This window comes from Poromitra crassiceps (assembly GCF_964638095.1).
Source record: "Poromitra crassiceps genome assembly, chromosome: 16".
Lineage (NCBI taxonomy): Eukaryota > Metazoa > Chordata > Actinopteri > Beryciformes > Melamphaidae > Poromitra > Poromitra crassiceps.
In genome coordinates, this window is record NC_139645.1 from 8,232,706 (window position 1) to 8,257,203 (window position 24,498).

Genomic DNA, 24,498 nt, shown 5'->3' on the forward strand with positions numbered 1-24,498 from the left:
ATCTACAGACTGTCGTAGTGGAGAGTAACGTGATGGTGTGGGGACATCTATAAAAAGTAGCCTGCTCAAGAAGAGAGACACTGTGAACCGTTTAAAATACCACGCATTTATTTGTCTGCGTCAGTTTGTAAACACACTAGAGGAACGTGACAAGGAGGAAACTACACGTGCTGACCGGCCAATCAGAGCCAAGGATTCCCCCCTCACTCTTGCACGTGCTGATGCGTAGCCAATAGGAGAGAGCAGACCGCTGGAAGTTGATAACGCCTCGTATCAGTGAATGTAGCTGCATGCATCACAACGTTCAATACGAGAGAGAGGAGGTTGACAGTGGAATGGTCTTTTTTTATATAACCTTATCGATTTGACTTGTCGGACTTATTTAACTCGGACGTTTGTCATCTTTCGGAAGACTTTTTTCCATCATGGTGGTAAACTCTGTTCACTGGTTCCGCAAAGGTCTGAGGCTGCACGATAACCCCGCTTTACAGGAGGCTCTGAACGGAGCGGACACGGTGCGTTGTGTTTATATTTTGGATCCTTGGTTCGCAGGTTCTGCTAATGTTGGACTCAACCGATGGAGGTCAGTGTTCAAAATCTGCACGGGAAACTAACTACTTTTCCCCACATTGTTCTTTACTCACATTGTGCTGTTTAACTCAAAAAGGAAACTTGTAAATCTAGTGATTTATTAGAATTGGCCAAGTCATACAAATCAGCATCAAACTAGTAGTATGATGACACACACACGTAACACCTTGGCTGGCTAGCTTGCTGCCTTGCATAACGATGTCCTAAGCGGAGTTTGTACAGTACAGTGCGTTGACGTTAGCTAATAGAAATTATTAATTGCTGTCTCTCTCTGAAAGCTGCAGCCTCATATTTTGTTGCATCATTGCAAGATTATTACCAAAACTTTAACTTATAACGCAAATCTGCATTCATTATCATCAATTATCTATGAATGAATGAACTATTAATGAACATCAGTCATAACAGTTGACGACTTAATGCAGTGGTTCTCAAATGGGGGTCCGCGGACCTTGGGGGGGGGGTTCCAGGGGGTCCCCAGCCAAAAGGGGGATAATTTATTTTCGCTATAATTCCATTCACAAGTAACACAATGACTATTTCTGTCATGGGTTTGATACACTTTCTGTAATAAAACATCTAAAAGCATCAATCTTATTATCATATGGGGGCCTGTGGGACAAAATCCTCTCAAATGGGGGTCCGTGGTCTAATTTTTGTCAGTTTAGGGGTCCTTCATGTGAAAAAATGTGAGAACCACTGTAGCACTAAAACGTGTCCGATGCACTTGTAAAAGAAACATGTTGTAATCAATAAAAGTGTTAAGACACTTTTGATGCTGTTACTGTTATTACAGTACTGTTACTGAATAGATAACGTTTTGCAAACAGGATGCCATTGCACCTAACGGTTTTTGATCACATGCTGAGTCCCACTTTAGTCGGGTCAGACTGTCTGACCCGGTCTGACCTGTGTCCCCAAAGTGTCTGTCTGTCTGTCTGTCTGTCTGTCTGTCTGTCTGTCTGTCTGTCTGTCTGTCTGACTGACTGACTGTGTCTGTATGTCTGACAGACAGACAGACAGACAGACACAGACAGACAGACAGACAGACAGACAGACAGACAGACAGACACGTGCAGCGAATGCATGAACATAAAGGGCTGTCACATGCTAAACTGTTTGAGCGGTTGAGTTGAGTCACCTTAAATTACAGCCGACAGCCACCATGGAAACACCACATTGATCCAACTAGTAATCACGGTATGGCGCCATATTATCAACCACTGTCCAAAGTACAAATTCAAGCCACATTCAACTACAATCAGAAGTTCTGTCAGAGTGGAATAAAGTCAAGGATGCCACTATTGCATGCATGCTAATTTGACGTTATATACCATTATGTTTCTTTGTATAGGTTTTTATTGGAGTCGTTGGAGGACCTGGACACAAGCCTCCGTAAGCTAAATTCCAGGTTGTTTGTGGTCCGCGGACAACCCACAGATGTCTTTCCACGCCTGTTCAAGGTTAGTGTCAAATTAAAGGCAGGGAATGGAGGAGGAGGGGGGGGGGGGGCTGCGATTGCTTGTTTTGTATTCAGGTCCATTCGTTCACATAGTTCCTTGAGTTATTCTAATCTGGACGTGAACTTGAACTGCCCGCAAACCTGGCTATTTATTTACATGGTATAATAAGTCACTGGAATTAAAGTGACTATTTCCTATCGTTTCTATCGGTAGTTTTTTAAATGAGAGATTTGCTGAGCATGCATTGCCCTGCCTCACATTCAGTTACAGACTTTCATAGTCTTCTGGTGTTGGTCAATGAGAAGATATGAATCACAGTTTTTATCTCCACAACCGTACTTTCTGTGCCATATTGACACCTGTAAATACTTGTTCACAGGCTGTGTTTTGAAGTTTTTCCGACCAGAGTCTGACCATCATGAGCTGACCTGCTCATTGGTTATGTCTAGCAGCTAGTCACTCACTACCATGCCCGACAGTGGGTCGGATAACTGTAATTGTACAGTTTTGCGCTGACAAACATGAAAAATGCAGACGTGGTAATTGACCCGTTTGAAAGGCAATGATTTATGCAAGAGCTGTAACAGAGCCGTCTCTATCAGGCAACCGGCTTGTGTAACGTATCCACAGACTCAGTCTATATCTGTTAACAGCTTCCCATGCTGCCCCCTTGTTGTCAAAGCATCACCCTGCAGTTTGACATGAGCCTGGTTACAAACCATCCGGATCCGTGAACTCACATTCTGTTTGGTTCTGTGGGTCCGTCTGGACTCAGAGTGAATTCAGTGGGTGGAGGTAGCCAGTTCTTCAGCCAATCAGCATCGGATCCAGTCAAATCCAAATCCACTCGTTATCGAGTCTATTTCTGCAATAACTGCACTTTATGGCTGTTTAACTCGACGAACGTCGACGTTACTGCTCGAGCCGGGGAGCCACGGGGGCAGCCGTTACTGTTTTGCCAGCGGCGTTCCTCCTGATTGGTCGGTTACGATGTCAACTACGATTGGCCCGTCTGCGTTCGTTGTGGATTCGAAAAAACGCCCGCCCCAGGGCGGAGGCCAGACGGGTCTCGCAGAACGAAACACAAATGGGAGATCACGTGACCAGATGGCTTACCAGGGTAGTTTGACGTAGCCTAACTTGTAAGCTAGCAGAGGAACATGGCTTCTTGTTTTGGTGTGGCCTTGACCCTGCAGCAGGAAGCTCCCCACGCGCCGGCTACCTGCTATTTTGCAGGGATGGGTGACTGAACGTCACCTTTTTCATCCCAAAATAGGACACTTAAGTGAGTGAGTGGTTTTATGTCTGCCCCTGGTATCTCTCACCTTTTTCCACTGTATTTCCCCTGTATTTAGCCGTCTTCTCACTTTGGCTGGCTGGTTGTTTTTATAACTGAATGTCACTAAATGTTCACGATGCTAGCAGAATTTGGTAGTGACATCATCATTTTTGAATGAGAGAGACTATGCATGTGTGGTACATAATGGAACAGACTGAATAATAATCTATAATAATAATAATCATCATCATCATCTTCTTCTTCAGTGTCTTCACTGCACTTTTCATTGTATTTGTTTGTCCGTTAGCTCTTCATAAATGGATCCTACGCACCTGCAACCAATGAATTTGAATGGACACAGAGTCCAGGTGCATTTCTCTGTTGGTTTATTTAAGCCTAACCGGCGGTGGCGTCGACATCCTGTACGCACCGAGCGTACGAGCGTACGATTTCTTTTTACAAACACCGTCACTCATTGAGGCCATTTACACCTGGCATTAACATGCGTGTATAATGTCATGAGATTGCAATCAGCTAGTGGTTGACCACATTAGCCTGATTTCATTTATTTTACACCTGGCGTTAACATGCGTTTTGGTGATCAGATTGCAATCTGATCACCCAAAATGGGTGTCCTCTCTATCCGCATACAGTTGCTGTATCCAGATTGAGAGGACACATTGCATTTACACCAGTGTTCAACGTGTACACAATGCATCCCTGACCACCTCCGGAGGTGGTTTGGCTGATCAGATCGCAATCCGTCTTCAATGTGTCTTGGGGGGCGTTTACACCTGTACTTTCAAGTGGTCAAGCACAATCTGATTGCAATGTGATGACAGAAAACACATGTTAATGTCAGGTGTGAATGGCCTCATTGACACTCATGTTTTTCCCTGTGCGGAACCATTCCTGCCCGGCCACAGCGCCACCACTGGCGGACACTTTAGCTGCACTTTGGCAGTTGTAGTTCAACAGCACTCTGCCTCCCTGCAGCAACGTTTGGTACAGATGGTTCCAACAGGACATGCTGTAGTGGCCAATTAGCCGATTTGCGGTGCTGCTCTACAGGAGGAGAAACAGCAGCACGGTGCTTGGCTGCGTGTAATATGACCTGCTGGCGGCGCCACTGAGCCTAACGATAGTCCCTCTGCTCATTGAAAATCCATTGGTGAACAATTTGAGAGGTGTGTGTTTGTGTCGCAAAATGTGCTGCTGTGTTTGTAACACGCAGAGATGTAAAAGTGATTTTTGAAAGGATGCTGAGATTTGATATGATGTCAAAGCGTTTCTGGAAGGATGCTGAGATTGAAATGGGGGAAGTGCAAAGAGGACTATTATGTTTATAGTGACCTCTTTTGGCCATTACTGATGTTGAATGGGACCTGAGAGAGACTGGGGATAAAGTGGAATAGTTATGTGACAATAGTTATGGCAACTCCCACCTCTGTCATTGTTGTGAGTGACCTACAGATGAAAAAGTGGGTTATGATGTAAGCTGACAAAGTGATATGTAGAGGTATTCCTGTGACAGGAGCTGAATATTTTGTTAGGTACAGTATATGCTGACTGTAGGATTTCAGTCAAGATAGTTGCAAATCTTCGGTGCAGGTTTGGAACTGTAGCCTACCGCCTCTTTGCCGTGATCTTTTGCACATGATCAAGTTTCACACATTTAATATTACTCACTCAATTCCACGGCCTCTCTTGTACACCAGCTTTACCTCTAGGCAGATTTGAAACATGTTCATCTCAGGCCAGGACAGTGAAGCAATTTTTTTTTTTTTTTTTTATCTTCAAAATATCTATAATTTTTTTTTTATTCCTACTTGGATGTCATCAGTCTCTGGTTTTTGAATTATACCACATCTCTAATTTGACATAACTGTTCCGTTGTATTTACACAATTCATAGATTTTATTTATGAAATGACCAATTGACACAGTTTCTGTTTTGTTTTGTTTTGTTTTGTCTTGTTTTGTTTTATCTTGTTTTGTTTTGTTTAGTTTACGGTAGTTTAGTTTTGTCTTGTTTAGTTTAGTTTAGTTTAGTTTAGTTTAGTTTAGTTTTGTTTTGTGTTTTATTTCCCACCATTTTCTCCCCAATTGTACTTGGCCAATTCCCCCTGCTGCCCCGGTCGCTGCCCCACCCCATCTCTGGATCTGGGGAGAGCCGTAGGTGTAGACACACACATGCTTCCTCCCATACATGTGCAGTTGCCAGCCGCTTCTTTTCACCTGCCAGCGGGGAGCTTCACTGGCAGGACCTAGCACGTGGGAGGATCACGCTATTCCCACCAGTTCCCTTCCGCCCCGAACAGGCGCCCCCGACCGACCAGAGGAGGCGCTAGTGCCAATTGACACACAGTCGACTATAATGTATTTTCTCACTGGGAGTTGCTATTTGGGTGTAGCAGCAGCCTCAGTCTTGGCCTCAGATTGGAATTTGCACATTCTGACTGGTGACTGCCGAACAAGGTGGTAATTCAATATGTCGGTAACAGGAAATGGATTTAATCTGAAACGTGATAACTCTCGTCAGCTTTACGCTCTAGCGCTACTGAATCCAAGCATGACAGAATAGCATTGAGCACGGCTCAACGCTGCGAATTTGGAACCCAAAACCCTGAGAAAACGACCCTCTATTATTGTAATGGCTCTTAACACGCAGTGTGCTTTTCTTCCCCGCAGGAGTGGAACGTCACACGGCTGACCTTCGAGTACGACTCTGAGCCCTACGGCAAAGAGCGCGACGCCGCCATCCTCAAGATGGCGCAGGACTTTGGCGTGGAGACGCACGTCCGCAACCTCAACACCCTCTACAAGCTGGACAAGTAAGACTGTAATGACATGTCAGATCTGTCACGTGTTTTGTGTGGTAGATGATGGGATTATCCTAACTGATAGTTTGGGCTGAGGAGCTGGGCACATGCATGAAGATCTTTCGTCCGACCCATTGAAAGTAGAGCTGCAGTGATTAATCGATTAGTCGATCGACAGAAAATTAATTGACAACTATTTTGATAATCGATTAATCGTTTTGAGTATAATTTTAAGAGAAAAGGTCTAAATTCTCAGATTCCTTAAATGTGAATATTTTCTGGTTTCTTTACTCCTGTATGGCAGTAAACTAAATATCTTTGAGTTGTGGACAAAACAAGACATTTGAGAGGGTCATCTTGGGCTTTGGGAAACACTGATCGTCATTTGCTGCCATTTTCTGCCATTTTATAGACCAAACAACTAATCGATTAATCGAGAAAATAATCGTCAGATTAATCGATTATGGAAATAATCGTTAGTTGCAGCCCTAATTGAAAGAAACTATTACTTACTTAGTCAATCAGTTCTTAGTGGTGGTGGTCTTGCAAGAGTGAATGAAGATGAACACTGTGGTTTTTCAGGTACACATTGTCTTTAAGTCCATCAAAAGCAACAAGTAGGTCCCTTTTTTAAAGACATGTCAATTGACAAGAATTGGCTAGATTTGCCCGTATCGTTCCATCACCTCCCTCATTGCAAATCCGCATAGCATTGTTCAAAAAGGTCTCATTCTCTCTCTTTAAAAAGGAAAAAGGAAATGTTACGGTTTTGTTTTCCTTTGAGATATACGTTTTAATTTTCAGCAAGCAGGCTAAAAAGAGTGACGCATCTGGGCATTGACGGCATAAAAAAACTTTGATAGCCTACTGCACCTGCTGCTGGTGGCTCTCATTCAAATAGGGAAAGCACCATAGGCAAACAATTACCAGGTCGTAGACCTAGCCCATACAGTATGTCCTCACAGCATAACTATCTGTGTGCTCATTCCATTCCCTATAATATACAAGGCGTTTTGGCCGAGTGTGTTTGCTCTGCAGCCATTTGAATGAATCACACACACACACACACACACACGCACACACACACACACACACCACACACACACATACACACACACACACACACACACACACATCCAGCCCGCTGCATGATCTGTGGTAATGAAGAAGGAGTGATCTGCTGCCCCCTCTTGGTTAGGAAAGAGGCCCACACAGTCACACTGCACAACATGTGCTGTGACTGTGACAAGCTAGGCAGCAGAAGGGACTCAGCCTCAGAAGCATGTGCTGTGCGGCTAGAGCACTCAAGCTGCTCAGCGCGGGACAGGAATGCAGTGTACAACCCTTCACACATGCAGAACATCCTGTGCCTGGCAGGAACTTTTTGGCTTACTGGCCAAAGGCTCGTTAACTTTGAATATAATTAAATAAGTACGGCAGCTAGTGTTTGGAGAGGGAGTGTGTGTGCGTATAGAATTAGTGTAGGTAATGTGTGAGATCCTACTATAGAATGAGGAAAACTGCTCGTCTGTCTGTCTGTCTGTGTGTCTGTCTGTGTGTCTGTCTGTGTGTCTGTCTGTCTTCTGTCTGTCTTCTGTCTGTGTGTGTGTGTGTGTGTGTGTCTGTCTGTCTGTCTGTCTGTCTGTCTGTCTGTGTGTCTGTCTGTCTGTCTGTCTGTCTGTCTGTCTGTCTGTCTGCCTGCCTGTCTGTCTGTCTGTCTGTCTGTCTGTCTGTCTGTCTGTCTGTCTGTCTGACTGTCTGCCTGTCTGTCTGTCTGCCTGCCTGCCTGTCTGTCTGTCTGTCTGTCTGCATCCATTTATGTCGCCAGCGGGTTGGCCAATCAGTCTGAAACAGCACATGGGCATTGCACATTGGCATACTGACGAGGCAAATCTTTCCATTTCCCCAAATTTAAGCTATTTATTTTACATTTTTGCCAAGTCTGTGCTGTGTGTTGTGGCATGCACATGGACTAGTAATCATCATTAAGAAGAGAAAAGCAGATTTGGAGTTTTAATTGAAAGCTTGCTCACTTAGACAGTGGATCTTTTTGTCTTTCAGTCTTTGTGTTTTCCCTCTTACTGGCCTCATGTCTGCTTGCCACAGGGAATAAGTTTCAACTGACAGTAATGTTGTCTTGAGTGAATCATTGTATCCAGTGTGAAGAGAGAATATTTCTCATGGACTAAATATTGTTAGTGTTATTAAAAAAAAAAAACTCTTTCAGTGCTTGAATAAAGCAGTTCAGAAGTACTGTCACAAGGCAGCTGCAAGGTCATTAGAACTGCGATTAAAAATGAGGCCTGTGTTATGTGAAATGTATTAATTTTACAGAGATGTATTGTGCTGCGTGACAAGGTTTATTGAATAATTCTGTGAGGGGGAAAAACTACACAACTGTTCTTGGTCATTCTAAAAAGTATACAGAATTTGAATGTTAGACACAATAATATATGATGATAATCTTGAAAAGGGCAATTTGAACAGTTTATTAAATCCTGACTTTATTATTGTTGTTGTTGTTGTTGTTGTTGTTGCTGTTATTATTATTATTAATTATTATTATGATGATCATTATTATTATGATTATCTTATTTCCTTCCACCATCTCCAGGAGTTGGTTTGATACTGGATTCTCAAAAATACAGAACTGAATATACTTCACATAGAGTGAATTTTCCCCCCTCTCCTTCGTGGTTGAGTGATTATTCCACTCTCTAAATTCTGTTATTAAAATGGTGTTAACCACACACTCCCTTCTCCTCCACTTCCCCACACGTCTCTTCTTCTTCTTCTTCTGTCTGAAGGATCATCGAGATGAACAACAAGACCGCTCCCATCACCTTCAAGCGCTTCCAGGCCATCATCCAGCGGCTGGGGCTTCCCAAGAGGCCCGTCCCGACGGTGAGCCGCCAGCAGATGGCGAGCTGCCCCGCTGACGTCACGTTCACACATGAGCAACATTACGGAGTACCCTCCCTCAAGGAACTCGGTAATGAGAGTGTTTCTATCTTCATAGAGAGGCAAAGTGAACGTCACTTCCTGCTTCAGCACTGTACCAGAGATTTTCATCCGCCATTTATTTTCCCATAGACAATTCGTAAAATGCTTATAAATTGTTTTTTAACACATTGAATGCCAGCCATGTTTTCATTCCTGTAGGTAAGTTGTGCCAGGGGTGTTTTTGACGATTCTGGCTCATTTTAGAACAGCCGAGGATTCTTTTCTGTTAAGAATTCATGAACATCAATCATCTAAAAATAACTAATAGAATGTGTGCTTTCTCTGTCTAAAAGAGTTAGTTTGCAGAGTTAGTAGTTATGTAGATATTAGCCGTTGAGTACAGCATGGTTTCAGCGTCTGGAAATTTATTCAGAGATAAATGGCTTTTTGTGAAACAGTCACTTTAACCATTCATTTTTAGCATCAGTAAGACCGTCAGACATTCTAAACAATAGTTTTGAACAGTAATTTCCTCCATAACAACAGGAAACACCCCTCTCATTCAAACTCCTCCCTCCGTGTGTCTTCTCCTCCTTCCTCCTAACAGCGGGCGTGTCAGAAGCGCGTTGCTGCTGCCTGCCTGCCTGTCTGCCTGTCGGGCAAGACGAGTCTGAAATGGATTACTGTAAAATCGCGTCGCCATTTCCTTGAATGGCTGGCTTGCTCCCGCGGTGTGTGTGTGTGTGTGTGTGTGTGTGTGTGTGTGTGTGTGTGTGTGTGTGTGTGTGTGTGTGTTCGCGCGTTGCTGCGCGGCTCTGGGGGGAAGGGATCTCTGTCCGTTCTGTGTGTGTGTGTCCGGGCTTCTGACTGTAAAATCGCCAAGCCATTTCCGCGGGAGGCGGCTGCTTTTGTGGCTTTTGGGTCCCGTGGCTGTGACTTCTCTCGGTCTCTGTCGCCACTTAGTGGTCGGTAAAATAGATTACACACATGCTCTTGCTCCAAATAGTTATCTCGAAGATGTAAAAGGGGTTGATTGATGTCCCACCGTCAAAAAAAAAAAATCTTTATGTAAGACGAGTTAGTCCGTCCTTGGCACTTAAGCGCTGGATTATGTAAGACGAGTTAGGTCGTCTATGGCACTTAATGAGTTAATTGGTCAAACCAAACGGTTCAGCTATATTTAGAATCGGGAGAGACCATAGAACATTTCACTCGGACCAAAACTTAAAAAATATTTTCTTTAAACCCGAATTTCTTTTACGTTTTGGTCCGAGTGAAATGTTACGCTGTCTCTCCCGGTTTCTAAATATATCTGAACCGTTTGGTTTGAACAAGTACAACTATTTTTATGAGCATTTTACGAAATGTCTATGGGAAAATAAATGGCCAGATGAAAACCTCTGGTACAGTGCTGAAGCAGCAGGTGACGTTCACTTTGGTTGGCTCTCTATTTGTTTTTCTTTTCAACAAGAGTAATCGATATAACAGAGACGCATTTTGAATTTTGGATAGGTTTTACGACGCACAGCTTGGCGCCCATAACCTGGAAGGGAGGAGAAACCGAGGCTCTAGAGAGACTGGACCGGCATGTGGACAAAAAAGTGAGTAAAGCTGGAGGCGTCCGTCCTTTTAAGGCGACCGCCCACAATTTCCTGTCACTCTAAAACAAATAAAAGCCGATGTCGATGATTTCATTTTATTACCTAATCTGCAGTCATGATTTCAACTCGGCCAGGAAACGTCTGTTGTTGATTTCGAACACATGTGATCGTACTATTTGGCGGGTTTTGATGGTTAGATGGGCCAAACCCTGTAGGACTGAGCGAGAGCTTATCCTCTCACTGCAGGCTAATGCTTCCATCTCTGGGGAACAAATAACCAGTGTTGGAACTTCAGCACCCTGCAGCAACAACAATGGAGGCATGGGGAGTTTGGCTAGTTTGACAATCAGCTGACAGGCTACGGGACAACTATGCATACTGTGTCAACCAATCAGAGCATTCATTCAAACCTATGCATAGGTGATGTCAGTTACACCAGGAAGTAGATTGGAATTCGAAATGTGTTTGATTCGGTAGACAACCAGAGGGAGAGTTTTTCAAAGGCATACATGTGGTATTCACCTTAGGTTCCAACACAGGGGTCAGCCAGTTACTTCCTATTGTGTTTACACTTCCTGTGACAGTACAGTACTAGTGAGCAGGTAAAACCATGGATGTATTAAAAGAACTGGATAGGGGACGAGCTACGCCCACCCATGCATTCGGACGGAGGCTGCTCACTGGCGCATGAAGTCATCATGGGGGGTGTTTTCTTCCTGGTTTTACTTCCTGACCATGCGGCCTCAGGCGAAGTGCGCATGTGTGCCATGACGTATTCCATGACGTCTCCCACCCCTCCCACCCATGGATGTATTAAAAGAAGAAAATACCCCCGTATACGGCTCTTAGTGGCTTCTGAAGAAAAAATGCCCCATAATTTTTTTTTTGATAATTAAAAGAGTTGTTTTATACTTTGAGTGACACCCGGAAAATATTCCCCTGAGTTTAACAGCTACCGGGGTCCCCGTGCAAGTGGATGGGAATTTTCCTTTGTGTGACTTGCAATACAGAGCTTCGCCACCATGTTCAAATGGCTTCACACAGCCCAGCGCTATTCCTGGGGGCTTGGGTAAAACAGACTGTGTTTTGAACAGGAAGTCATAACACAACTGGGTCAAGTGGGCGGGGCTACATAAGGTGAATAATAGGCCAGTGGGTCTCAACTGGTCTTGCCTCATAACCCACATTTTTCCTTAGTCATTATTTCGTGACCCAAATTTCTGAAATTGTTTAGGCCTACATGCTTTTTAAACAAGTTTAAACTGGTGATGCTCGCAGCTAGCATGACATGTTTGGTACCAATAGATGCCTTAGGCCTTCTAGTTATAGAGGAGACCATATCTGGCTTGAAAAATGAGACCGCTACAGCCTCTGAAAGAGCCTACAGCCTCTGAAAGAGCTACAGCCTCTGAAAGAGCCTACAGCCTCTGAAAGAGTCTACAGCCTCTGAAAGAGTCTACAGCCTCTGAAAGAGCTACAGCCTCTGAAAGAGCCTACAGCCTCTGAAAGAGCCTACAGCCTCTGAAAGAGCTACAGCCTCTGAAAGAGCCTACAGCCTCTGAAAGAGCCTACAGCCTCTGAAAGAGTCTACAGCCTCTGAAAGAGCCTACAGCCTCTGAAAGAGCCTACAGCCTCTGAAAGAGCCTACAGCCTCTGAAAGACAGCGATGTTGGCCGTGGATGCCAGCATCCTCAAGGAGTAGAAGAACTTTTTTTTTCATGCACACATCCTCCGCGACCCACTCAAAACGTCCCCGCGACCCACTTTTGGGTCCCGACCCACCAGTTGAGAACCACTGGTATAGGCTACCAACAAATGTTCATGGGGAGCTATATCTAGTGTGCAGACTGAGACCACTATTTTTGACTTTGTTACATGTAAACTATACCATGAAGTTGAGAAATGCAATTGTTCAATGTGCTTTTTGCGACAATGTATCAACAATGATGTTGTTTGCTACTGTGTTCCTTGATCTCGACATAGGGATGGCTGGCCAGCTTTGAGCGTCCGCGAACAGGAGTGGACTCCCTCATGGCGAGTCCCACAGGCCTGAGTCCCTACCTGCAGTTTGGCTGCCTCTCCTGCAGACTGCTCTACTTCAGACTGAGGGAGCTCTACATGAAGGTAAACCTCTCCTTTCCAAGCAATCACAAGTCGGCTTTTCCCTTCTCTGATAACGAAAGAATGTTTTAATTAAACTCATTTAGAACCCAGGAATCTGCAATGCTGTAATTTGTTATCTTCTCTATTCGCCTGACTAGTTCATCTCTGGCAAGTAATTTTCAACATTTTTTACAAGGGGTAGTGTAGCTACATCCTGCCGGTGAAACTCCTCACTGTTAGGTGAAAAGAAGCGGCTGGCTGGGGACTGCACATGTATCGGAGGAAGCATGCTAGTTTACAACTCTCCCCAGACCGGCAGAGGAGGTGGAGCAATAACAGCAGGGCGATTGGCCAAGTACAATTGGAGAGAAAGTGGGAGAAAGATTAGTAAAAAATATATATGTACCGTATTTAAATCTATTTATAAAAAATAAAAGAAAACTCATATTAAAACATCATCCCCTGACTCTGCTGTTCTCTTCAGTAACCTCCTCACATCTGTTCTCTCAACCCAACATGCTCTCCTCAGTACACCTCACATCTGTTCTCTCAACCCAACATGCTCTCCTCAGTAACCTCCTCACATCTGTTCTCTCAACCCAACATGCTCTCCTCAGTACACCTCCTCAGATCTGTTCTCTCAACCCAACATGCTCTCCTCAGTACACCTCCTCAGATCTGTTCTCTCAACCCAACATGCTCTCCTCAGTACACCTCCTCAGATCTGTTCTCTCAACCCAACCCGCAGGTGAGGAGAAACCACACGCCGCCGCTGTCCCTCTACAGTCAGCTCATGTGGCGGGAGTTCTTCTACACGGTCGCCACCAACAACCCCGCCTTCGACCGCATGGCCGGGAACCCCATCTGCGTGCAGATCCCCTGGGACCGCAACCCGCTGGCACTGGCTAAGTGGGCAGAGGGACGGACGGGCTTCCCCTGGATCGACGCCATCATGGTCCAGCTGAAGCAGGAGGGCTGGATCCACCAACTGGCCAGGCATGCTGTGGCCTGCTTCCTGACCAGAGGAGACCTCTGGCTCAGCTGGGAATGTGGTGTGAAGGTAGGCTGGTCAGGCATGCTGTGGCCTGCTTCTTAACAAGAGGAGATACATGTCTGTACGGTTGCACAATTCACTAGTAGTTGAATAACACTGGCAGAGAGTAGGCATGGGTCGGTTTGAAAATTTTGAAACCGGTTTGATATTCACCAAAAAAACGTATCAAACCGGTATATCGAATTTTACTTTTTTTGTGTGTGTGTACCCCATAAATGACTGTAATGCGACTGCAGTTGGTGGCGATAATGCACCTCTAAGCTGGTATGCCAACCAGCACTAACACTGAATAAAAATAAGCAGAACCATTTAACTGTAACAACACACTGTTTTTATTTCTCATAACTATTCAGCTTAACTTTTCTTCAAACATCAACATAATAAACAAAATCCTTTTGCCTACTAGTGCAACTTGAGAAGAGGCTAATACGAAAAATAGTGCAATCAGAATGGATTGGCAAAAAAAAAAAATGTTTAGGTTTTTTCGGTTCGCACGTGATCAAACCGGTTTGGGCTCGTACACCGAACCGAACCGGTAAAATCGGAAATCGACCCATGCCTAGCAGAGAGGAGCTTTGACTGTGAATAAGATCTGAGGCGATATGTTTTGTGTGTGTGCTGTGCTGTAGGTGTTTGAAGAGCTGCTGCTGGATGCAGACTGGAGCATCAACGCGGGCAGCTGGATGTGGATGTCCTGTAGCTCCTTCTTCCAGCAGTTCTTCCACTCGTACTGTCCCGTGGGCTTCGGCCGGAGGATCGACCCCTCCGGAGATTACATCAGGTACGTCAGGATGTGGCCTTCATGGGAACTGCAGGAGATTTTACGTGGTCCTCTCTGCAGAGAGTGAATGAACATATACATTAATAATCTAATCAATTAATCATTTTAATTTTATAGTTTTTCGCCCACATACACCATTGTGTCTCCAAGATGAATGGTGTTTGAAGTCTCCATTAAGCTCATTCAGATAACTTGTTTGAATGACATTGTTCGATTAGTCTGTATCGTCTTCTACTTTCATCTTATTCTAAAATGTAATATTTTATTTAAACTACTGTTTTTGTCAGTTATAATGTTTTGGTTTTGCATTCCGAAACAAAATTCCCCAACAATTTCCCAGTACGGACACCATCTCTGTATGAAACACCACAACAGCGCGGGTAGCATTGGATTCACAATAACTTAATTATAATGTTATAATTATAATAATAATTTTACTGGCTGTGTCGTGGAGTAAAGCCACCACCACAGGTGGTCAAATTAATTGCTCGTCATTTGTCCCTCCCCTCTGAACTAGTTTACCGTGACATAATGTGATTGATGGGATATGACAAGTAGGTGTGACAGCCAGGATGTATGCCAGGGATACTCAACTTGCTTTGCCCGGGGGCCACTTTCATGAAATGATAGGAGGCCAGGGGCCAGTTAATAAACAAACAATATACATTTTTCTGTAGCGGATTGTAGGTTTTTGGGGTGTCAGCCGGAGTTTAGTCTGACAATGTTGTGCACACCGGATAGTTAGTTAGGTTAAGTTAGTTAGGTTAAGTACATACATACATGTAAGTCCCTGGGTAGCGAGCAGACGGCGGTATTTGACAATTTAGCAGCTAAATGATAGATTATTGAAAGATATTCCATATTCCAGACTGAAATGCTATAACAGAAGTGGAGTATTGGCCAGAATGACATGAACATTTGGGCACTTATTCAGCGGGTATCTTGCATGTTGCGTTCAGGTGCACTGTAATCTTTTTTTTTTTTTTGCAATTCCATCGCGGGCCGCAAGTTGAGTATCACTGATGTATGCAATAAAGCATTTGTCATTAACGCACGCAGTGGGTTGGTCATGTGTTCTGTCTGTCTGCAGGCGTTACCTCCCCATACTAAAGGACTACCCCAACCGATACATCCACGAGCCGTGGAGCGCCCCGCACGACGTGCAGAAGGCGGCGCACTGCGTGGTGGGCGTGGACTATCCCAAACCCATGCTGGACCACGCCCATCAGAGCCGACTCAACATCGAGAGGATGAAGCAGGTCTACAAACATCTGTCCAACTACAAGGGACTCAGTGAGTCTATTGTACTATAGTGTTAGGTGGCCGGGAGAAAAATAAAAACGTGCACTAGGAAAATTACTAAGTAAAAAAAACTAAGTAAACTAAGTAAAAAAACTAATAGTACTAAGAAATTGTACTAATTGTTGGCAAACTACCCTTGAAAACAATATCCTTTCACATAAGAAAATATAATATTGAATCTTTCACTGTATTCGGATAGCTTGCAGACTTGCATAAAGTTAAGTGAACTAAGTCGTCAAGTAATTCAATAACACACACACACACACACACACACACACACACACACACACACACACACACACACACACACACACACACAAAGTAATTTAATAACACACACACACAGGGTTGGGAGTTGAGGTAAGGTGAGTGTTACTTTCACAGAATGTTCCCACAGAAAATCCATGACTCTCCTCCTCCTCCATCGGGCATCAAGCAATAACTGCTGGAGTCCACCGGGAGCGCTGCGCTGCGTTCCGGCTGGGCCACAGCTGATCGTGGGAGTGGCCACTCTGGACAATGCTTGCGTAATTCCCCCCAGACGCTCCGCAGCGCATTTCTCCGCTCCGCTAAAAATACACACGCCTGTTCCATCTTTGATGGAAGCTGCACAGAGCAGATCGAGCTGGCAGGATGTCAGACACAGCGATGGCATAGATCAGAGGTTCTCAAAGTGGGAGGCGGGCCTCCCCACGGGGGGGCTCCAAACAGTTTCAGGGGAGGCTCAGTGAATGGAAGTGAAAAAAATATTACATTAGTTGTTACATTAGTTATCAAAGGGAGATCACATAGAATAGCCTAAATGTGTGTGATTTGGTTAAAGAGACCGTTCAGAGATACAGTAGTTTTGTGGAATATTTTTCCCTTTTCCTCAGGGTCAGAAACAAATAAATGTCTTCAGACAAAGCTTAATATGTATTTGGTGTGGTCTGAAAAGTATGTCAAACAGCAATATATCAGGCTATCTTGGCACAATTGTTGAGGGTCTATGGGATCAAATAGCATATAATCATGATCCCATAGTCATAGGCATCCAGTAATTGAGCGAGGGGGCCGCCTTTCTCCAAGATTTGTCTGGGGGGGAAGGCCGACAGTCTGCATGAACCCGCGTGGAGTAACAAAACAACAAAACCGCACAGCCGGAACACGACGCAGCCGCCCCCCAGTGGAATCCAGCAGTAACACCTTATTCTTGTTACCTCTTGCGGTTACATCTTCTTCTATAATATTGGATTCTGGAGTTATTTTTTATATCTTTTGGGCTCTGCCTTAGAACTCAAATCTCTACACTTCAGCCTAGTTTGGAGAGTTTCTAACCCCTCCTCCTCCACCTCCTCCTCCTCCTCCTCCTCCTCCTCCTCTCAGGTCTGCTCAGGTCAGTTTCGACGCTGCAGGACGAGGTGGAATCCACAACGATGATGGACACATCAAAGGCTCCCAGCAGCACAAACAGTCAGTCACACATTCATATCTGCTCATGAAAATGATGTTGAAAAATCCTGGCTTTGAGTTCAGTGGTGGGTGGGTGTTGAAATTAATTTTGGGAGCAGTGCTGAAGAACAGAAATATAATGTGTCTTATCTTCCTACACTGTATGCACATTAGCCTCATGTTGCCATTATGAAGTCTTGCATTGCCCCCTGTTGGTTGTATTGTTTAATGCTTCAACCTCACCCAAAGATGCTCCTGCTGCCTACCTACCTCACAAATAATATTTGCACGATGATCACTGATTACACTGAGGTTATGGCATTACCTCATTTTTTGTACAATATGTATAAAGATAACCTAATTATGTAGAATATTATTGTGCACAGAGTGTATTTTTAATGCACAGGTTGCACTGGAACTAGCTTCACACGCCATGTGTGTGTCTGTGTTTGTGTGTTTTAGTATATCTCCCTTCTGTTAACGTCTCTCTCTACCTCTCTCTCTCATATGCGCCGTTCTGAGCATGCTCAGTTGAGCAATTGTTCGCTGTGCCGCGCAATCTGCCTTATTATATTAGTAGAGATAAGACCAATGTGAAGTAAAGTGTCGCCAATCTTTCATCTTTGGGGAAAAAAGGCTGCAAATGCTTGAGAAATGTGATATCTTCGTCTGTTGCTTTGGGTGAAATCCTCCCCTCTAGATACAGTATGCCATTTTCAGCAGTTTTAGTTATTAATCACTACTCTCCGTCATGACACGTGTCAACCTCCAAAAACTTTCTAACAGGGGCTGCGGTGATTCCGGACTCCTCGTGTCATCACTCCAGACAGGAAGTCACAGATCACTCCAGACAGGAAGTCACAGATGCCTCGTGTCACTCCAGACAGGAAGTCACAGTGACAGACACGTCTGAAGCGTTAGCGCAGAGGAAGAGGACCTGGCCTGTGGAGCAGGAGAGACATTCTTACAAGTGCAGTCCACCCAAAATCCCCTGGTGCACTGACAGCTCACTGCAGTGACAGGTAAGGAGTCGGCGGCTTCAAAATGCTCTATGTCTCTGTTCATATTAAATATGGTCAAGTCAACTTTATTGACATTTTTGATTGATCGATTGATTGGTTTTCTTTTGGATAAAGAATGACAACATCCAAGGGATGACATGGAAAAAGTGTAAACACTTTTTTCCATCATGGTCCCTCGGTTAAAATGTTTCCAGGAAGTGTGGTATTACCCGCCACAAGTGTGTTTAAAACATTAAAGTTTAATTATTATATCACATAAATGGTAAATGGCCTGTAGCGCTTTTCTCCAAAGTGCTTTACAATCAGTAGGTACATTCACACAGACATTCATACACCGATGGTGGCAAGTCGCCACGCAGGGTGCTGGCACAGCCATCAGGAGCAATTTGGGGTTCAGTATCTTGCCCAAGGACACTTCGACATGCAGACTGGAGGAGGCGGGGATCGAACCACCGACCTCTTTTATCCAAAGCGATTAGTGGAAGACCCACTCTACCTCCTGAGCTACAGCCGCCCCCATACACATAACCCCCTCCCCCCCCCCACCGCACATTTTAAATGTGCATCAGGGTAGCTTAAAATACATCAAATAGCATGAATCAGCAAACTGATTCAGAGTTTGATAACCTAATAACCTGAGTGTATGTGCTCTTCTTGAACAGCTCAGTCCTGAATTTCCGATATTGTATTTTATCTATACTTTTCACGTTCATAGAACACGTTGCTTTAAAGGCAGACAAAACATGTGAGCCTGTTGCCATGGCTATCTCAAGGCTGAATACTTTCTTGAGCAGCTACTGTATGTGTCAACATATGCCTTGAAACTGCAGACTGCAGATAATTCAAGCCAGACCAGTTAACCTCCCTATTAAACATTTGGGTGTGTTATTTGGAAAGTATATGCACAGTTGAATCAGGTAAAAATATCCTTTCGATCAAATCACCACATTTAATTCCAAAGATCTTACCACTTCAGTCTGGTCTCATTATAAAGTGAGCGCAGTGTTTTAAAATGCAAAATAACTGAAATGTGTTCCTCCACTACAAAAGGATTACATGGAGACACGACTAGAAACAGGAAGTAGATTGACATTGAAATTCTTACTTATCCTTGACCAAAAACGTACTCATCTTAACCACATTGTTTTAATTGCCAACGGTGAGCTAAAATAGTTTTTACTGGCCTTATCTTATTAGGTAAGCTTTTCCCACGACTACCAGGTTAACTAACCCATCAGACCTGATGCAGCATTTGCATTGTTCTGATAACCCTTTCACCAATGATACATCATATACACTGTCCTGCAGGTTTTAGGAGTTTGTTTCAGAATCAGAATCAGAATCAGAATCAGAATAACTTTATTGATGAGGGGGAGATTAGGTCATGCTCAGTGCTGTAGTGGTAAAAAAAAAAGTGGGTAAACTATACTTTTGACTCGAGGCAGCTTTCTCACGCGGCACCGGCAGTGTTATAACGGCGGATAAATAAGCTTCCGTGACCGATATACAAGACAAAATATGAGAGTATATAGAACAACTTAATCTGAATCATATAGCTCTATAAGGTATATCAGGGGGTTCCCCCACATTTCTGAGTAGCCAGCCAGATAGAAAAAGTAGCTGGCTATGGGATGGGCCTTGCCCCTCAAGGGGGGTCCGGGGGGATTCTCCCCCGGAAGATTTTTATTTTTATTTTAAAGTAAAATTCATCAACCTGGTGCATTTGAGAGCAAAATGAACTACACACATCTCTAATGTGTTGTGACTTTACAAATAATTAGGCCTAAACAATCAATATAAAATGTATTTATTGAACATTTGTTGAATTTCTCCAGGTATGAAAAGTTAAATTATACAGTAGGTAGCCTACTTTAAAGGACCTTGTATGAACCCAGTATATACAGTTTGAAGAGTAATATAGTTCTCTCTCTCACACACACTGTACCTGTGATTGTCAGCTTCAGCTTTATAGCTAAAAGTATGTAGACAGATTGAATCTGTGATTCTTGAATACCAATATATAATTCAAACTGTCGACAAACACATTGGGCAAGGATAGGTAGACAACATACTGTACATGGAAATAAAAGTGGTTCTGCCACTCTGGCCACTAAATTTTAGTCAGCCAATATTTATTTATACAGATCTCGGCACAACAAACACCAGTATGTTTCTAGATAGTTTTCAACATGGTCGTATTATATTGGCTTTATACAGTAGCACCTGGACTATTCAAGTCGACTCGCACGCACCTAATGTTACAAACTTTACTTGATCAGAGGGAAATCAATCATGTTTCTTACACCAGTGATTCACTCTTCAGTTGTAAAACGGTGAGCCTATATGATTTTCCCCACTCCGGACACACATTTTTAACCAACCTTACCTATGTTCAGCTCACCATGAGCTGCTCTCCAAATGCGCATTGCGCATCGCTGGCACAATGGCACCGTTAAGTTGTTTGAAGGGAGCGCTGTCTGGGCAGGCAAGCACAGCTCGATAAAGGCACCAACGTGACCGGGGCCGTGTATCTTTCCCGCGGAGCGCTCCACAAAAATAGGCTACGGTTCGCGGAGATCCTGGTCAGTGCCATGCCCATGTGTAATCTTTTTTCTTTTCTTTTGGTGTGTGACGTGCTTGGCGTGGTCTCCGCATCAACGGAGTTTACGCGAACGTGTTAAAACTCGTGCAATAATAAGTGTGCATAAACGATTTAAACATGTGAGTAAACGATCTTAAAAGGTGCCTAAACGCTGCAGAGCATTGAAAAAGGTACGTAAACGCCGTTTACGTGCGTTTAGCCACCAGTACAGCCCTGGTCATGCTACAGTTTCTCACACTCAGATAGGGAAGAATATAAACATAGAGACATTATAGGAAGCATTGAATAAACCAAAAACACACAACAACAATAAAAATGAAAAAAAGAATAGAATAGAATAGAATAGGCTGAGGTTAGGTAGCCTATATACACGAAATTGTCTCCTACAATCCTTGTCAAGTACCATTGAGTTGAAGTGAATATGTGAGGTACATAATGTTATCTTATAACAATACATATATTTCAAACTTAGGTTTTAGAATGCTTTCCTAGGGGCCGCCTTAGGTCTAAATAGGTCACTTACTTTGTCCATATGTAATCCGCATTTCAGAGATCACAAAATGTTTTGAGACTCTTCCGAACTCTATTTACCATATTATGCACTCATATGATCCGAGTACTGATGACTGTTGTAACACTGGTGCCTGTGCTCTGTCGTTTCCAGACCGTTCACTGTGCAGCACAAGGACATCATGCAAGTCGAACCCTCAACCATATGCAGCAACGCCACTCCAGTTATGTTACACTGTAACTACAACGTCCCTACCACAATTTACAAAGCAACTCATATGGAGTAATGACTCATTAATAGCAACGTTATTATCATCTCAATGTGGCAGTGATGCATACTGTACTGGACTTCGGTTAAGCCATTGCTTTCAGCGAACGCATAGATATATAAGTGACAGTGGATTTTCTCATTTGGAGCAGACTGCCAAATGTAGAATTACCACCAATTAATACTTTGAAATAGGGCTGCAACAACTAACGATTATTTTCATAATCGATTAATCTGTTGATTATTTTCTCGATTATTCGATTAGTTGTTTGGTCTATATAATAAAATGTCAGAAAATGGTAGCAAAAACGATTACCGTAATCGTTTACCAAAAAAGTTGTAGATTAATTTTCTGTCGATCGACTAATCGATTGATCGATGCAGCTCCACTTTGAAAATGACTTAATCACTTACATGTCTTATGCTGTTTTGATCCAGACAGTATTTTACCATTTATCCAGTTTGTTCTGCATGTCTATTTTTTTTTTTATAATGCCTGACTGGCAGGCTACTTTTTAATGGAATATGAATCATACCAAAATGAATTATAATTGAAACAGTGCCTTGATTTGGCTTCACAGCGTTTGAATACGCTATCTATTTTTTTATAATATGACGGCTCCTAGAATAATGGTTATTATGCATTTTTCTCAATTAGGGGCTAAAATGGAAATTACAATAACACAGTTTTTCCTGCTGGAAGAGTATGCAGAATTTTCTGTGGTCATTTTTATGGCAGGTTTTGAAGCCAACTGTATTTTTCCATTTGAAAAGTTAGATCCAAAGGAATCGGCTAGTTCCAAAGAGCATGGCCTCAAGACTAAGAGGTGTGTACTACCGGTAATCGATTGAATATATGACTGCCAATTCAATACATAATCTCACATATCTGTTGAAGCCCAGCCAAGCATGTTGCACTACTGCTCAGCACCATTGCCATCCCTTGAAATCTTTATTTATTTACAATATTTATTCGGTGAAAAATGTTCCTAAACATTACTTCTGCACTTTAGTCTTTTATTTGCCATTTGTGTAATAATACTTTTGATTATGTTTTTTTCTTCTTCTTTCTTTTTAGGTTTTTGTGACATTTAAATGTTGTTTACTTTGTATTACTTATGGTATTGGGACATTTTATTAGTGACTCAAGCCTTGGGTGTTGGTTTGATTTGAATAATGTGGTTTGATTTTAAAAACACATTAAGTATATACAACATAATCTTTGAAGACGTTACATAGTCAGAGGCAGTTGTGATCCTCGCGATGTATGGGGCGACAAAGTTGTACATGCAAAACTAGCAATAATGTGTTCAGGTCCAACCTTGCAACTATAATACACTCTAGGCTACTTGATATGCCATTGCTCAATAATGTTGTGTTTTTATCCTTAGTTTCAAGGCTTCTGTTTAGAAGTAAAAACCTAGAGCCATAAAGATCTGATGTGAAATCTTTTCTTTGACCTAATTTCAAGGGATGCCAGTCATGCTGAGTGGCGCTGTAGCAGCTGTTCCCAGTTCAAAGATAGTTTGTGCGTGCCTGTGCTGCTGTAGACGATCAAAACAAACGCTCTGTGCTTTTCATTGTATCCTGGACTGGTCTGTAATGTAAAAGGACAATGTAATAACAACCCTCCTAACCTTACTGAGGAATGTATTGTTTTATTATTTGGTAATATACTGTTATCTTAAGATATGTCTGTGGGCAATCTGTCTCTGAAAACATGGCAAAACCATCAACACATTCCATCACAGTCTGATATACTTTTCTTTCATACTGTGCTTCAAGAATTAAGCATTTCCTGCCTGGTTAGACTTACGATTGAACTATAATGGGTAATACTAATACAATTGTGATGTAAAATAAAGAGGAGAACTTGAGGGTGATTATTATTATTATTATTAGTGTGTGATGCGAATGGAGTATTGTGCATGGGTAATACATGCTTGGAAGTCAAAGCTATGCTGTTTGATACAGATATGACTGGCTTTGTGAGGTGTATGACTGCTCACCAGGGGGCAATTCAGAATTATAAACAGATCTATAGCTATTAGGCCAGTTGACATCTTCAATCACACGATGGATTTAGCGACAAACCAATATTGGTTTACAAATACTCAAAGAAATTCACAAAGAACTTCAAGGGCTGGCACACTGCTCTGAGTTTTTTTACCTTCAAATTGAATCAAATCCAGCAGATAGGAATAAAATAATGCAACCGTGAAAGCGTTGAACACGTGTATTTGTGGATTCGCAATAACTTGACATTTTACTGGCTATAGACTAGAGGCCGTTAGAGCAAGACAGAAATGTCCCTGAATGTAGCTGCATACATGTGAATAGTGAAAATCACTAGTGGCCAGTAATTTACTGGAAACTAAGTGTGAAAGTGGATCTAAATAGGGTAATCATATTCTGAGACGTTTTAACAGCTAGTGCAGGAAATGGAGGCAGCAAAAAAAAAATTGAAGGCATCAGAAGATGAGAAAAAGTAATTAAGAATCATTTGATAATGCTGAGGGCAGAAACTCTTCGTATAAAAAAGAAAACGCAATAGCACAACATCACCATTGCTGTCTTCACCAGGGAGCAGAGTGGAAGGCTGAAAGAAAAAGAACAGAGCTAAAAACAGCCCACAGCTTGGACAAGGTGTTTAGTTTCCCCCCAGATCTCCTACTGATCAAGGATTCCATCCCATCAAAAGCCAAAGAGAGGTGCAAACTGCACAAA

General features: G+C 43.0%; 1 protein-coding gene across 1 annotated transcript; it reads left to right on the forward strand.

Annotated features, from left to right (window-relative positions):
* The first annotated feature begins 335 nt into the window (after nt 1-335).
* Nucleotides 336-23,644, forward strand: LOC310791402 (cryptochrome-2-like). The gene is made up of 12 exons (XM_083653098.1): nt 336-583; nt 1,946-2,054; nt 6,024-6,166; nt 8,962-9,146; nt 10,610-10,698; nt 12,682-12,822; nt 13,550-13,861; nt 14,485-14,636; nt 15,727-15,929; nt 17,304-17,390; nt 18,156-18,391; nt 21,658-23,644. Exons 1-11 carry the CDS (start codon nt 426-428, stop codon nt 18,386-18,388), a joined length of 1,812 nt encoding a protein of 603 aa, XP_083509224.1. The 5' UTR covers nt 336-425; the 3' UTR covers nt 18,389-18,391; nt 21,658-23,644.
* Nucleotides 23,645-24,498: the final 854 nt, after the last annotated feature.